Source organism: Cupressus sempervirens, chromosome 11 (assembly GCF_028749045.1).
Source record: "Cupressus sempervirens isolate cs-2001-9-10 chromosome 11, ASM2874904v1, whole genome shotgun sequence".
NCBI classification, from domain to species: Eukaryota; Viridiplantae; Streptophyta; class Pinopsida; order Cupressales; family Cupressaceae; genus Cupressus; species Cupressus sempervirens.
The window spans coordinates 376,747,499-376,765,439 of NC_143128.1; the positions used below are offsets into that span (position 1 = coordinate 376,747,499).

The following is a 17,941-nucleotide window of genomic DNA, read 5'->3' on the forward strand; positions in this document are numbered from 1 at the left end:
TATTAAAGATGAAGTAATTGAGAATATCAGCCATCACAATTGAAGGCTTAACAATGATTTCTCATCAGCAAGTAACAGGTATTTATCAAGTTCCTAGACGAGCATGTTGAGGTGGCAGCCCTTTGCTCAACCAGTCAGAATGTGTGAAGTGGCCCAATGGAGATGATTAATGAAATTGTATCCAGGTTCATTGAATGTGAAAGAAAAAATGAGGATGAGAAGCACATTTCCCAAGGTGATGATGTGCTGTAGGCCCGTGTGGCCCGGAATTCACTCATTGGTTGATAAACAAATGCCTAGCTCTGATTGACCCATTTGGTGCCAAGTGGCATAAGCCCACATGGCCTTTTTGCTGATTGGCTCTTGTAAGCATTTGAATTTTCTCATTGGTCCACTAGTTGGTGGCTTCTACAAGCTCACTCTTTTCATTGATCCACTAGTTATTGCACATTATTTGGTTGTTATGCATTTGAATTTTCTCTTTGCTCACTGGGGAGAAATTTAACTTTTCTATTGGTCCACATGGAGGTGCTTAATTATATTTGACAGGTATTTAATTTTTGTAGCTATGGTTATAGAAACCCTAATTGGGGCTTATGTGGATTAATCTTGGCCCTTGATTTCAAATCAATCAAGGCCATTCATTGTAACTAAGCACCCTATATAAAGGTTTACTCACATCATTTGTAAAGAGGAGTTATGTTAGAGAATTGTTGCCAAAGTACTACCAAAATTTGTTCTTTATTCATTGTTGTGCTTGCATGGTGGATATCTATTATCATTTGGAATATTGCATGGTTCTTTGCATCTCTCATATAGATTAGGATTTTATTTCATGTTAAGTAGAAGTAGAAGTAGATGAATGAAATATATTCTTGAATGGTAATTACTGGTTTAGCTAGTATCCATACCTTTTGGTACTTGTTGATTGTAAGTAACAGTGCAAGGTTAGTTTGGGCCTAAATTTCAAGTGTTTAAATTCCATTGAAGATGTTCATTTAAATTGCACCTTCATAGGGAATTTGGTTGAATATTGACAGTGTGAAAATCAATCCCGCATCCATAGAAGATAGCACCTCCTATGCCTAGCTGACACAGCGAAACAAGGATTGGTTAGAGATCATCCCATCATCAATATTATCTTACATTATTAGAGTTAGATTGAATTTCTAAACCCTTTACTTTGCAAGTTATTTGGTTGAAAGTGATTTGACGAACTTAAAATCATGCTGATATCCATTGAATGAATAGTGTAAGTTCCTTTATGATAACTAACACATCGCATCATAATATTCAGTCGAAGTCTACAATAAGAAGGAATTTTGAGGTTGTCTCATTTGATCACACAATCCATATACATTGTTTAGCATATAAGCATCCTTACTCAAGAGAGACCTGGAGATTAGGGGTTTCATCTTGAAATAGTAATTATTCGATCCTGCATGTTGTATTAGAACAAAACTCACACCAATAGGACTCGCACCTTGAAAGTCATTCCTTGAGTACTAAAAACTCCAAATTGTGAAAATTTTCAGCAACAAAAACTAAATCTAAATAAAATGACTCTAGATTTTATTTATACATACAATGTATTTACTATAGTGTGGTTTTCATTACTTGAGTATTTGATAATTCAAATGGTGGAAAATGCCACAAAATAAAAATATCTAAAAAAACCTACACAATGCAAGCTCTAGTTACAAACCAAACACCTACTGCGGTACGACTATCTAGACCTTTACCCTCAGATGTAGCTAATTGTGCATTCGCTTATTTTAATACTATCTTGAAATATTTTACATTGTCATTATTTGCATTTCATATTATTCTAACCCAACTTATCTTCTTTCCATGTTTTCAAGAATGACCCCATGGGTTACCTTATGGAAAATGTTATATATTTGGCACTACCAACCACAAATAGTATAAGTAGATCAAATGTAAAGAAACGTGTCTATCTATCTAGCAACATATCAAGTTCATATGATTGTGAATACTATTTCTTAAACAAGAAACCTTTTTTGTTGATATTGGGAAGATAGATGTATATCCTGATTCCAAAGACCTTAGAAATAGAGTAACAAGATATTGAGCAGTAGTATATTTCATGTCTTGACATGATTTTAGCTTTGGCAGTTATAATATTCTAATGTAAACTTCATAGGAATATGAGAATATATGATTCATAGGTAACTCTTGGGGTTCTCTTCTTGTACATTAGGACATTAGAAAAGACAGGAAAAGGTTATAATTTCAACTACGTCATCACAATATCTCTAGAACAATATCAAACTTGCCACAGGTACTCCCCTTCATATATAACAATTAAACTTAATATTTCAATAGCCAAAAAGAGTTAAGAGGAACTTCATTAGGGCAAGGAAAGAAGAAAAAGCTTTTATTTATCATGTTTTCTAAAATTTTTACATCAGATACATATAGAAAGATAATGGGAATTGTAATAAAAGAATTTGTACCCTTCTGACATCATTAGGATGAAGTCTATTTGCTGCAACAGGATCAATCTCTTTGAGTCGGTCAAATGGATTACTTCCATTACCAACCACACGAGTGCATCCTTTATTTTGGTTACAATCCTTTCCTACAAACACAGCAGATACAAAATCAGATATATCATAGTATCTTCTCAGAGAGTACAGACGTAGTTCTAAAATGATCTTCAAATATATTGTATCAAGTATTCATCAGTTCTCACTAGTTTGAGATGGGCAAGTTACCTGTGTATGCACAACTATCAAGAGAACTTTCAGCTATTTTGAGATCCTTGTCTCCAGCATCCATCACATCATCTACCAAGTATGAGCTAACAAGAGCCTGATTCCAAATATATTTTCACAGGTCTTCATTATCTTATCTTATTTAAGTAAAAAAACAGAAACATCTTAACAGAATAAAATTTATATCATTCAAAGAGGAAAATATTAAAGATGAAAAAAACACTTATCAAAAAAAACTCAAACAGAAACAATTGCATGTTGAAGAAACAGAACTCAAACTCCCTCTACATGGAACAGCCATGAATAAAAGCAGCTACTTCACACTTACATTACGCAAGTTAGTGAGTTTGCAGTGCTCAGATCTGCCAAGAGGGCAAACCTTTCCAAAATGGATGCAGATTATTAAGAACTTACAGCCATGTATACCTTTTCAATCCCTTTGTACAAATCTGGACCTAGCTTTTGCATAGAAACTTTTCAAAGAATATAACAACCGAATGGAATATAATTATCAAGATTATAACTGATAACCTTGATTCTCTTCTCATTTTTTGCTCTCAATCTTAGTAAGAGAGCAAATAATTCCTTAAGTGTAATGTCCCCTTTTTGGGACATAAGGAATTTTGCAGTTAACCTCATAATATATTAAAATTGACTGATGAGAGTTTAACGCAAATTAATAGATGGGCCAATTTAATATTATAAAAGAAACTGGAAAAAGAAAAAAGAACAGGAAAAGGAAAAGGAAACTAAAGAGTCACTGGTTTGAGCATAAAAGAGGGATGAGGAGTTCATTTTGGAGGATGCTTGGGATTGAGATTGAATTTCTGGTTCCTCTTTGGAGAACTTTGGGAAGCTGCTAACTTTCTCTTGTTGAAGCCTGAGGACGGAGACCTCAGGGTTTTTTGGGTGGATTGGACGTAGCCTGATTCATCATCTGAGGTGGATTTACATCTAGGATTACAGGTGCATGTTGTATTTTCTCTCCAATCTGACTGTAACAATAAGTTTTTTTAATACTGGATTTTATGCTTTTGGTTGTTGTATTGCTGATTTATAATACAAGGACAACTCTGAAGTGCTATCAAAACTGAATATTTTAATGAGTATTTTGGTTCATTACTGGTTTTATTTGCAAAATATGTATATGGTTTTCAGAAAAATTATTGTGTGGAAAGTACTGGAAAAATATTCTACTGGGGTATTACAGTGGTATCAAAGCTGATTTTCATGCCATACTATGAAGTTTCATGAGTAACAAATTTGCAGTTCTGAACTGTTAATCAGTTTTGGATATTACTACTTTCAGTCTATATTTTGTTGACTCTGGCAAAGTTTTGTGGTTTCAAAAATTTAAATTATGTTTGGTGAATAAATTGTTGAGGACCAGTGATTTTTTTTCCCAGATCTAAGTCTGTGTGGCAATTGGACAAGTTTGAGGAAGAAAAAAATTGGTACCGTTGAAGCTCATTATAAGTTGAGAAAATAGCCTTTGTTATGTTTTTTTTTTTTTTCTGGAGAACATGCTAGGGCTAAAAGACTAAACATGTGTGATGCCTTCAGAGAAAATCACTATCCTTTTCCTGAAGAATTCAGTAAACAAAGCAAATATTATGTGGGGACCACCAGGTATAAAAGCAACGCATTGTATTTTTTGGGCTATTGAAATGTTTTGAAACTTTAGCCAACGGTATTCCTCAGAATTAAAAATTGCATGCCATTTTGTTCAAAGGAGACTCTTATTGCTTCTGCAGGACCCGTTTTATCATTTCTGTGACTATAGTTCTCGTTCTAATATATGAGTGGAGAGATATATGCCATAAAATTCATTCTTGGCGGAGTAAAAGAATAGTGAAGGAAGATTTGCAAAACTTTGGTATTTCGTTTCAAATATTGAAATTTGCATAACCAGTGGGACGTTTGGTGCTATGGTTGTGATCACAGGAAAACGTTTTGGAGAATAGTTGACAAGTGTATGACCTACAGAGACGGAGTTGCATGTGGATGTTACAGAATTCTTCATACGGTTCCCTCCTTGAGTTTAAACTCACCATAAATATTTTGAGAAATATCAGTAGCAGTGATAAAATTGTATGATTTCTTTCACCAATCAAACAGACTATCACAGTTAAAGAAGAGGGGTTAAATAATGTATGTGTCATTGGAACGCAAGCCATCAGACTACAATTGAGAAAGCGGAAGAGAATTTTGTTTCTTTTTCTCTTTGTGCGATTCTTTTTGGGCCTTACAAATCTCATAGAAAGAAAGAACGACACCTAGCATCCAATAGGAATTTGGTCTGTTTTGACAACAAATAGTGACCAGGATGGCATCGATGGGCATCATGAGTGTGTATTTGTAACGTATTGGAGCGCTAGTAAGCATCACAGGAGATATGTGGTAGAAGTGAAATTGAGTGAGCCAGAGAAAACACCAATATTTCTGAAGTTTCCCTTCAGAGGGTGCAAACTTGTTAGGATTTTAATATTCACTATGAATTAGAAAGAAATTGTCAGTTTTGCGTGAGTAATGACATTCTACACTGTAGGATATCGATTTCAGCCCAAGTTGGAAAGAATATCAAACGACACTTATCCAATGAAATTGGAGACAGTAACATTGGCATATGAAGTTCTTGCATAACACTGAGACTTAATCTTTAAGTGTCTGTAATTCCCGAACAAGAGTTGTATTGAAGCCCTTTTCTTTCTGGATGGTGCTCGACTTTAAGATTGTCTTGCAGGGAATTTTGCGAGAATTGAAAATTCATCAGGCAACCTTATAAAGTCCACGAATATTGTAGGGGAGAAAATAATCGTATTGCAGACTGAAGAAGTATTCATGTGGAGCCAGAAACTTATATTAACAGCAGGCCTCTCCAATCCTACGGTGGAGGAATATATATCTTGACTATTACTTTGTGTTGTCAGGTGTTGGAGAGTTCGGATTGCAAGTAGAAAAACTTCACATATACGTAGTTTGTTGACGGAAGTCCATTGAAAGGGGTGATGAAACGTGAACATGAACTTTCATACATGCAGAGCGACCACAAGGAGAGTTAAAAAGCACATCCTTGAAATCCAAAAATACCAATGTGGCTAGTGTTCCTACAGTGAGTCATATTTACAGTTATCGGGCCTCCTTGATTATTTGGCATCAACAACTCAGGGATGTTACAAACATCGTTGTAAGTCCTAATCAATTGTGAAGAGTGAAAAAACACATCTTAATTTATCGGGCTCAATCATTTCAAAGGTTTGATTACTTTAATCTGGGGAGAGCAGTTTTTTTGACTTGTCATAATCGGGAAGTAAAATATCTTAGTTGGAAGTAATAACATACGAGACTATGAAATAAAGACAGGACAAGGGGCTCTTTCATCAAGAGGGAGCAGACTGCAGTGGAATTGTGTTCTACGATCAAGATTGGTCATTAAGATTAACTTATGATAGTAGTTCAAGAGTGAGTAATTAGAGGATCTACTTTAGTTGACATCGGAGGATCTTGAGCATTGTTTTAGAGGGAGTCCAACAAGCAACCTTGGACGTAAAAAGATTGAGATCTTAATGAGGAAGAAGTTCAAGGTGAAATTCCTTGTAACACATTCTTCTCTGTGAGAGAGAAGATTGAGGTGAAATCTTTTGTTCCACCCTTTAGGAACAGCTATGGTAGATGCCTTTGACATGGTTCATGGTGGATATCATATGAGTTACTATTTTTAATGTCATCAAAAGTGATGATCTGCCATTGATGTGTTTGTGAAGTTGCTATTGTAAGGTGACGATCTTAACAACAACTTGACCTGTTATCATGCTGGACTACATTGAGTTCTTGTCCCAAAATGTGTTGGAGATCATGATAACAAACATAGCACGATAGACTACATTAAGTTGTTGTCGCTAAATGTGTTGGAGATCTACTTATCATGATGGACTACATTAAGTTGTTGTCGCTAAACGTGTTGGAGATCATGATACTTATCACGATGGACTACATTAAGTCGTTGTCTCAGAATATTTCAGAGATCATGATACTACATTTGTGGTTCTTGAGTTCTTGATCTATTATCATGATAGACCACATTAACTTGTTGTCCTGGAATGTGTCGGAGATCATGATAACTAACTTATCACGATAGACTACATTAAATTGATGTCCTAAAGTGTGCCAAAGATCATGATACTTTTCATAATGGAGACTACCTTGTTGTCCTTGAGATCAAGGTTGCTATCTAATACACTACATTCAGTATTGTCCCAAAGTGTGCCAAAAATCAGATAATTCATATCTTCCTAGGATATGATATTCTTGTTGATAGGCATCTTGGTGTTGATGGTAGTGCTCATATCACACAAATATGAGATTGAAAAGGTTTCTCATAATTGAATCACCATTTTCTGAGATGGTTGTGTCTTTAAATCCTCCCTCGCTAAGAGGGGGTGTTGATGAAATAATATCAGTCGGATTATATCTGATTTAATGGATATATGTTGATATCCTTAAATATGTCATTTCAAGAATATCATTTTGAGATGATATCTCTCTATATGCTTGAGAGCATAATGTGTTCTATAACAATCCTCCCTAGCTAAGAGGGAGTATTAAAGTTGTAGCTTCAATCGGATTGAATTGATCTAGAGTTAATCCCCAATAGTTATTGGTTAAACATGATTGCATTTGATTAATCATCAATTAGACACACACACACACACACACACACATAGATTGTTGTTCTTAATAATGTCTAATGGAAATTAACTTATCATAACTAATAGTGATTAACATAGAGACATGTCTCTTCATGAGACGCATCTCTTCTACTCCTATATATATGCATTCGGATCTGCACTTGAAAAACACATACCAACATATCCGGCAGTGCTTAGTACATTTGCAGCAATCCATGAAAACCAACAAATCTTAAATGGGATGTGTCAATTTGAACATTAGTAAAGACATATTTGATTACAAAGAGATAGGTAAACATTAAAAAAGGAGTGAAAGGGGCAATAGCTGTTGTCAAACAGATGTAAACTCTGATTCATCAAGTGATTCCATACCTATTTGCACTTTCAATAACAAATATTCCAATGGGGGAGGTTTTCCACCATATGAAGGTATGACGGACTATGTTCCAACGATAAGGTTAGGGCATCACATGGAGGGTCAAGGATGAATAACTAAAACACGAGATGGTTTAGAGGTGGATGCGCCTAAGGATGACAACTCAAACCCCTCTCAAAGAATTGCTTGAAGCAGTACAAGTAAAGCAAGAGGAACATGCCAAACCTGTCTCTTAGGACATTAACAGAGGTTTACCTTTGGATAGTGATAAGATATCTTCATCCGAGGCAGATACTTCATCTAATGATGATGCTCCACCCATTACAGCAGAATAATTGCCTAAAGGTCAAGCCAAATCTAATGTTGAATCTAAGCCCAAACTATCTAAAGATTATGGGGTATGGAAGCTAAGGTTAGATGGTTCCAAGTGCAAACAAGGAGTTGGAGCCCTCATTGAGTTAATCAACCCTCAAGGTAAGTCTTTCTATGTCGCATACCAGTTACAATTTATATGTTCTAATAACGTTGCAAACTATAAAGCTTTGGTACAAGGTCTCCTCAGGCACTCCAAAATAACATGAAAGCTTTGGTTTTTGAAGAAGACTTGCAATTGGTGATTAGGCAGATAAAGGGACAATACTCTTGCAATGATAAGAGGTTAATGGCGTATAGGAAAAGAGTTTGGGATTTGATTGAAGACTTCAAAGCCTTGAATATAATATCAATCCCTAGAAGAAGAAATGTTGTTGTTGATGCTTTGGCTATATCAGCCAATGCATTGCAACCAATGGAGCCAACAAAGTTGAAAAAGTTTTCAATTGAGTTAGTTGCTGCCCCATCTATTTCCGACAACATAACAAATTTTCAAAGATTTCCAAATGACCAACATATCCTTGAGTTCATTATGTGTAGTGGATTATTTGAGAAACAAATCATTGACGATGAATCAAAAGGACAAGTTGAAGAGGAAGGCAAGGACGTGATTGTAAAATTGAAAAAAAAAAATTTCTAAAATGGATGGTTGCTCTAGAGCGTATTTTTAATAAAGATGAATTAGCTAAAGGAAAGAGACCAGCTTTGGAGAAAGGTAGAGATGATTGTGAGACTTAAAATCTGGGCACTACAAAAGAGCCTAGGTATGTGAAAATTGGTAAGGCTTGCACTGATGAAGAGAGGGGTAACATAATTCAGTTGTTAACGAAGTATAAGGATGTCATAGCATGGAGCTATGAGGACCTCAAAACATATAATATGGATGTTATAACTCACAATATTCCTTTGAAGTCAGATGCAAAATCATTTCATCATCTTAGACCTATAAACCCAATCATTGAACCTTTAATACAGAAAATAAGTCCAGAAATTGCTTGATGCTAGGATTATTTTTCCCATATGGCACTCTACATGGGTTGCTAATTTGGTACCTATACATAAGAAGAATGGTGAAATCAGACTTTGTGTTTGATTTCTAGAATCTCAATAGGTCCTCTCAAAAGGATAACTACCCACTACCCTCTCTTGACGAGGTGTTGCAAATCGTGAATGGATCAAAGATGATGTCCTTCTTGGATGGATATTCTAGTTATAACCAAGTGATAGTCTAGGAGGAAGATCCGTTAAAGATCACATTCACTACTAAGTGGGGAACTTTCCCTTATAGACGTATGTCATTCAGATTAATAAATGTTGATAAGTTTTATAGATCTTGATTGGTGGAGACTAAGCAATTTTGATTCAGTTTGATTTCCTTTCTTTGACAGACCTATTCATTCTTTATATGATTACTTGATTTCTTAATCTGATATAATTTGTGAATTAGTATTCTGATTTCAGTCTGAGATCTATATTCCAATGTTATTGATATAATCTGCAGATGAGAAATGAACCTAGTATATATATACATTGAAATATAACCAAGTAGTGGCATCACCCTATGTGGTCATGCCTCAATATATATAATACTATTAGCATTTGTTTATAACTAATTCTAACTGATGCTAATCTCACCCGATGACAAATCCTTAATAACAATATTGTTTGCCAAGGGAGACTCCTGATTCCTCAAATCCTCATTGGTTTCCTCAAAGAACGAATTGTCACAGGTTTGAAATGCCCTTTTTTCTGGTATGTGATAACGCAACCTCTTTTTCTTCAGCTGTACTTACCTAGTGCACATTTCATAATCAAATAATTATTAGATTCTCATCTAATTATTCCCAAAAGGCAATGGTGCAGTTGAGTCCACAAATAAAAATTTGATTACTGTTCTTAAGCATTTGCTTGATTAGAATCCTAAAGATTGGCACTTACAACTGAAATATGCAGTATGGATTGATCGAGGGTTGAGAATGCCTTAGGTACCTCTCCTTACTTGTTAGTTTATGGTCAAGACTTTGTCTTCCCAATGAATCTAAAAATCCCAGTGCTGAAATTTATGAAAGGTTATGACGATGATGAGGATAGGGTTCAGGTCAGGTTGATGAATCTTTTAGATCTTGACAAAAAAAGCACTTTGGCATTGGAACATGTTTCCAAACAGCAGGCTATATTTAACCATTGGTTTGACAAGAGAACTACTGTAAAAGCTTTTAGGATTTCTAACTTAGTCCTTTGGGATAAGGCGAAAGAAAAGCCGAGTAGTCACACTAAGTTTTAACAGTTGTGGATTGGCCATTATCAAGTAGCAAAAACTTTAGGAGAAAATACTTCTGGGATAAGTCCTCTACATAGAGAATTCATCCTGTTTTCTGTCAATGGACAGTTTCTCAAGCATTATTTTGGATCTTGAAGGGTTGGAGTCTTGACATCGTACTATACTCATTTATGTTTGGTCTTTTGTTTTTTTTTGAGTCGGGGAATCTATGTGTTTTATCCAGGTTGTTCAAGGCAAGGTGGTTCGTCCCAATTGGTCCTCAATGGAAGGTAAAAGTATTTCTTAGTCAAAGTATCCAAAGGATTGTGCATTGCAAAAAACTACATACACGAATCATCAAGGAGATGTTTATCATTTACTATCACATTGGAACTCAAGGCTGATCATTCTCACCACATTACACACTTAAACATGATGCAAGAGTTGTGGGTTGCTTGGGTTTAGAATTGGTTGGAAATGATTGTAGTTGGTTGGCATGTGACTTTGATTCTCAAAACCCTTCTTTGCCTACTTCTTTACCTGCGAGTTTTCAAAACACAAAAGGAGAAATGCAAAATCATAAAGTCAACTTGAAGAATCAAAGTTCAAACACCATGGTAGCGTAGTTTAACTGTTGCCTTAGTATTCAAAAGAAAATAAAAGAGAAAAGAATGAAAGAAAATGAAGATCAAATAATAAGATAGGATAGTCTAATCATTGTCTTTGCTCATTAAAAGAGTTTGCAATCAAGATTGAAGAAGTGACCAAATCATATCGTAATAGATCACGCATGGCGCTAAATGCATAAAAAAATGTTGATGGATAAAAACCCCTTTGAATGGAATCTCATATCTGGTCAAGAGGATAAAGGAGGGTGATTCTAGCAATCCCTAATGGAGCTGAAACTATTGTCTGACAGTAAAGGAAGGTTAGATTGAGGTTGCGGAAGTTTATGTCAGCCAGTGAAGGTTGATTTCAGCTGCTGCTTACTTGAATCCTTTTCATCCATGTTTCGAAAGAATGAATACACAAACTTACTGGTTGTGAAAGGTAAGATTACAAACTTGAGAATTGGTGATATGCTTTTTCCACAAGGGATATTTGTGTTTGGCTTATTGCAAGATAGAGTTCAAAGGGCAGTCGTTAGTAATGAAATGCTTTCATCATTTCCTCCTTTTGTTGGGGCTATTTGTTGTGGTTTCACAAAACACGCCTCATTTCAAGCACTTGCCCAAAATAGGGACTCCTTTTCTACTTATGGAGTCTTTTGCTTTCCTTCAAGTTTGAATGCCTTTGCTTTCTTGATGAGTCAGATTGTGTTCACTACCAAGTGTCCCCAATAGTTGGGTATGTTATGAGGCGAACCCTGTCAGTCCTTTTAGGTTTTTCAAGTTTCAAGGGTTTTTTGTTTTGTCAATTTTGTCTTATGTTTAGTTTGTTTTATCTTATTTGTTAGTATTTTTGGACTTGCGTTGTTATCAGCTTTTCGGAGCTTCGAAATCCCAATTGCCCCTAGTAGTTCTTTTGGTTTTTGTCATCGGTAAATATTGTGTAGCCAATAGGATGTATGTTGTCGGTAGATATTGTGTAGCCGATGGGTCCCTTCGGGAAGGTTCTTGTTATGTAGCCGATGGGTCCCTTCGGGAAGGTTCTTGTTATGTAGCTGACGGGTCCCTTCGGGAAGGTTCATGTTATGTAGCCAACAAGCCTTTCAGTAATTGTCATGTAGCCGACAAACCCCTTTGGGAAGGTTCTTCGGAAAGTATTTATACACCCTCTTGGGTCATTGTAAATCATCGAAATCATTTGTATGTAATCCTTTGGCCTATGCGAATAATATAAGAAGTTCTGCTATTCTGATCCATAGTCTGTATGCATTGGTTTCTTTACAAAGTACGGTAAACATTTGGCGCCGTTGCCCAATGGAACTGGAAAGGCAGGCAAATGAAGAGTAATGCCGAATCAGCTGAACAAGAATAAGAACAAGCTAAAGGAAAAGGACGAAATACACATAGCACAAGGAAATCTAATTTTGGCACAGCAAGCCGAACGCAGGAGGTTCCAGAAGATTGTCGACGGACACAGAAGCGCAGAGGAATTGTTGGAAGAGACTCGACAGCGGGTGGAATTGGTGGAAGAAGCAAGGGAGGAGTTTTTGAATTTGTGTTCGCCGAGGGAAGAGAATCCAGACGGAAGAGAATCGACTCGCACGGCTCGGAGTGCTGAGGGAGCAAGAGCATGGAGTGACCTCTTCGTCCACAATACACTTCCAGAAGGGACAGATTCGCTTAACGGAGACCATTCTTCACCAAACAGCACAGCTTCTGGGATACCAAGCATCAACGTTGGGATACCAAGTGTCAGCGTCAGGATGGCGGGACCAAAGGAGAAGTTGCCTAAATTTGATGGTGATGGAGTAGCTAATCCCATCTGACATTGTAAAACCTGCGAAACAATTTGGAGGGCCAATGGTATAACGGATACAAACGAATGGATGAGGCAATTTCCAGCAACCCTACGAGGGGTGGCAATTGATTGGTTTACTGATACGGATCCACAAAAGTTAAACAATTGAGATAACATTGAAAAGGAGTTTATCGCAGAATTTCAACTCTTGCGCGACGATAATGAAATTATAGCGGAGATATTCAATACTAAACAGGGGAAGAATGAAATAGTCTGAGTCTTCGCCAGGAAGTTAAAGGACTTGATCAATAAAATGGAGAATAAGCCAGCTAATGGGCTACAGAAAAGATGGTTCATTGAAGGCCTTCACCTAAAGTTGCGAAAGAAGATGAAGATCGTGCCACCATCAACATACACTGAAGCGTACAATCGGGCAATGAACCTAGAAAGTGAGCACACGACAAAGAAGAAGAAGAAGAGTAGCTCGTGTGATTCAGATGACGAGGAACCTTCAAGAGAAGATAGCAGTGATGATGAAGGCAATAGCAAGAAGGTCCACGCCCTTCAAAAGGACATGATTTGGATGATGAAAGAGTTCAAGAACATGTAGAGGGAGACCAAGGGAAACAAACTATGGTGCACCGAGTGCAAGAAAGAAGGCCATACGAAGGGATCTTGCTCGAAAGATCAATTTTGCGAGATTTGCCAAATCATGGGTCATTCGACAAAGGAATGCCCTTTCAACCTGAAAACAAGAGCACCGCAGCAAGTGTTCCTCACGCAGGAGGCATCTGCGTTAGGAGGAAGCAAAAACACCACTACGGAAGGTGCCACATCGAGTGGATACAGAAATAATTAGCGCAATCAAAACAACAACAACAACAGTGGCAACAATAATAATGGTTGCAGGAGTCGAATTCAATATGATGTGAACAGTCGACCCATAGTTCAATGCAGGGCATGTAATTTGTGGGGCCACTTTGCCCGAGACTGTACAATGGCAAGTGGACCAAAATTATTATGCAGATGGTGCAGACCCAGCGATCACAAAGATGCCAAGTGCCCAAAGTCGGGAGTAAATTTGATCAAGTAAATTTGATCACCGTCAGGACAGACGAAGAGGAGGTTCTGGCCATCACACGAAGCAAGCAAAAATGTACCCGAACCTGATGGAAGAAAAGAAGAGACTGGAGGAAACGCGGGCAAAGATCCAAAAAGCAACGCAGGCAAAGAAAGCACACCTAAAGGAAACTACTGGTACCTCCGCACAGAATTGCGTAGAACAAAACATCGTACAGCAAATATTACAAACCGAGGTATCCGTCAAAATAAATGATCTGTTGCTCACTATGCCCCAACTCCGTACGGCACTCACGAACATAGCTCCAACTACTAAGTTACCAGCAGAGCAAGGAAGGGAGAAAGAAGGTGGCACAAGTATAGAAAACCCGATGCTGTTAGCCCTTTCATCCGAACGACATCCGACAGTCGTCAAAATGCGAATTCTTGGGACTGTGTTGACAGAAATGATTGCGGTGTCAATGTGTTACCAGAGGACACCTGGAAAAGGTTGGGGCAGCCAACATTGTGGCCACCTACATTCCAACTACTAACAGCCGATCAACATGGAATCAAGCTATTGGGAGTCCTGACAGCACAACCAGTGACGATTGGAACACAGTCGTTCTTGCTCGACTTCATCGTCATTTCGCTGAAGAGGAGAGGGTACGATGCTATTCTGGGCCATGGATGGCTAGTGCAAGCAAGAGTTAAGCACGACTAGAAGAAGAATACTCTCTCAATGGAGCGCGGAGGCAAAAGATTCATAATTGACCTACACACACAAATGGTAGGTGAGAAGGCAGCATCGTCAGACTCAGAAGGTCAAAGCGAGAATGATGACGAGGGGAAGAAGAGAATGGAACCTGATAAAGAGGGAGTATTGAGATTGGAAGGAGGGTCGAGTGAGGATGATCTAGACTTTATGAACGACCTTTTTCACTGGCAGATCTATCTTGTTGTAGTTAATCAGTTAATTCGTTTGTTAATTTGTCTCAGATATTTTGTAATTGTCGTCTGGAGACAACTTTTCTTTTTGGGGGGGATGATGCCGTCGGTAAATATTGTGTAGCTGACAAGATGTATGTCGTCGGTAGATATTGTGTAGCCGATGGGTCCCTTCGGGAAGGTTCTTTTATGTAGCCGATGGGTCCCTTCGAGAAGGTTCTTGTTATGTAGCCGACGAGTCCCTTCGGGAAGGTTCTTGTTATGTAGCCAATGGGCCCTTCGATAATTGTCATGTAGCCGACAGACCCCTTCGGGAAGGTTCTTCGAAAAGTATTTATACACCCTCTTGGGTCATTGTAAATCATCAGAATCATTTGTATGTAATCCTTTGGCTTATGCGAATAATATAAGAAGTTCTGCTATTATGATCCATTGTCTATATGCATTGATTTCTTTACCCAATATGGTAAATAGTTTTGGTTTGAGTCTGGATGTTTCAAAGTCGTCGAACATCCGATGTTCAACAATTCCAAAAGTCTTAAGGTCCTTTAGTTGGTTTGTTTTCATCCAAGTCCTTTTACAGTATTGTCAAACTTTTCGTACTCTGATAAGTTTGATAACCCTGCAAGTCTGATCTTGAGTCTAGTTTTTAGGTTTTTTCAGTTCAGTCTTCAGAGTGTTCAAACTAGTCTGACATCTCCAAAACCCCACCACATCTAATCATTGGTTGATGTCTAAGTTTTTGATGTTTTGGTGTTTGAAACTCTAAAATAGGGTTTTGGTCCAATTTGTGGTGACGTTATTGTAGGCTTGGGCCTATTTAAATGCGTTCAAGGTCATTTGTATTCATTCGCATCTTCAAGCTCAGAGTCTTTGAGCTTCCAGTGCTTCTAAATTTTGTGCTCCAACATGACCTAGCCCTCTACGTCCTTCTTGCCTTCCTGGTCAACAGCTTTACAGGGTAGTTTGCCTTTGGTTACTAGGATCTTCACTGTTCTTTTTGTTTTTTCAAATCCTTTTCGGTCTATTGTGCCCTAGTTCTAGTTTTGGCTTTTGGCGTGTTTGTAGGCTGATTATGTTGGGCTCCATCTAGCGTCTTAGGGTCTTCGTAGTCATGTTCTTGTTGTTTTTTGGCCATTTGCATGTTTTAGGCAAGTTCTCTAGTTTCTTCAGTTTTCTATCTTCAGAGTCTTCAAATTCCTTGAAGTTCTCGATCTTCAAAAGTCTGGGAACTCTAAAACTGTCCCTTCCTATTTTTCATTCAATTTCACAGATTCCTCATACATTTTGGAGTTTCGAAGTTTGAAAGCTTGAGAACTCCAAAGATCTTGTTCTAGTGTTTACGTCCCAAGGTCTTCAAACATTCAAAATTGGTGGTCTGCCAACTTTGACACCCCCATTGCCTCCAAACTCCACTCCAATTTGCCCATATCCCCTTAAATCAGCTAAGTCCACTACAGTTTCAGACTTGTTAGACTTTCGATGTCTAATAAATCCACAAACTCCGCCATTCCAAAATACATCTTCCGCAAATCAAAATGCCAAGTGAACAAGGCCTTCGAACTTTTCGTCTAGTCAGACTTCAACAAGTCCGACATATCCAAAAGTCCAAAGTTTGACCCACATAACCCAAAACTCGTATTTTCTTAAAATCTTCACACTTTTGGTCTTTTTGCAGTTTGTCATTTCTTCACACTCCATAACTCTGACATGTTCAAATTTTGTCTTCTTGCTCTTTTGAGTCAGTGTCGTCAGTTGCATCTTAGTGTTTAAGGTCTTTAAGTTAGTTTTGATTAGTTTCTTAGTATTCATATAGTATAATTTGATGCTTTCAATAAAAATTGCTCAGGATCGTCTATCGTGCAAGTTAGCCTAAATTGATCAAGTACAAATACCAAGGAAACATGGTTGCTTCAAGGTTGGGTTATTGACATTCCAAGATCTAGGACACTAAGTTGGGGAACCATGATTGGGATGACTTTCTGTAACAATGTCTCAAGCCATGGGACAGATCTGAGATGTGTAGGGTCTTGGTAGGTTTTGTTATTGCAGCTACGCATCCAATGGCAGTGCAATCATTTGATCTCATCATGAAACTTGCACATCATTACGTGCTTAATGAGAAGGTGGTGAAGAACTCAATAAGAGGAGTTGTATTGGACCTCAAGCCAGAGGTCATAGATGTGTTCCATATCTCCAAAGTGGACACCTTCTACAAGATCACATTGGAAAGCGGAAATAAGTGGTTGCTCGAGAATATAGATTCAGCCTTCAAATTGATTATAGAGAAGTATCTGACTGAGATGGCTCCATGGGCTCAATTAGATAAGGTAGATATGAGCAGGGCTACATGGTTGTAGGTATTGGATACGTTGTTGTACTACTAAGCAAAGTGGTGGGTCTACCATCAACAAGAGCATTTAAACCTTGGATAGTTCATTTCATAAAGAAGATTAGGAGTTGCAAGAACAAGATTGACTAGGCTACCATCATAAGTGACTGCATCCATGATCAGTTGCAGGTAGTGAAAGATGACCCTAAATTCTATATGACTTCATATGTTGTTTACTTATTGGTCGCGAGAGCAAAATATCTAGGTTTGACCAAACATGGGTCTATTCAAGACAATCAATCATGGCCCCAAATGGTGTACCTACAGCTTGTTAAGAAGAAACTAAAGGGGTGAAATATTGAGTTCAGAATTGTGAATAAATCCTTTATCTTCATAGGCATCTATTACATTGAGGGTGATTATGCCAAAAGGCTACCGATTGAAGTTGTTGCTCAAGTAAGCCAAATCAAAGCATTCTATATTCAGTTCCACACCTTGACACAAATCCGAGTGTCGAGGTGTACCATTAACCCAAAGAAGTTGTCGAGGCACCCTTCTGATAAGCTGGTGCTTCTAGAGATTGGCAAGCAGTTAGAGAGTGCCTATGACATCACTAAGGAGAAGAAGAAACATTGTTGGGACTTTCCCATCTCCATCGGTGCATGCACTATTATGAATATTAAGGCTCTTAGGACTTTCAATGTTGAATGGGAGGAATATTCGTTTGGAGGACTTTAAACTCATCTGCCCCATGTATGATCC

The 17,941-nt window shown here is 37.7% G+C and overlaps 1 protein-coding gene across 3 annotated transcripts in view; it reads right to left on the bottom strand.

Annotated features, from left to right (window-relative positions):
* IPT2 (tRNAisopentenyltransferase 2) overlaps positions 1 to 17,941 on the bottom strand; it is a 101,142-nt gene that overhangs the window by 51,723 nt on the left and 31,478 nt on the right. For all 3 annotated transcript variants that reach the window (XM_089808750.1, XM_089808748.1, XM_089808749.1), the window contains exons 5-6: positions 2,739 to 2,835; positions 2,478 to 2,602 (exon numbers count right to left, since the gene is read on the bottom strand). In XM_089808750.1, coding sequence (XP_089664876.1) covers positions 2,478 to 2,602; positions 2,739 to 2,835 — 222 coding nt within the window. The remainder of the gene's footprint in view (positions 1 to 2,477; positions 2,603 to 2,738; positions 2,836 to 17,941) is intronic.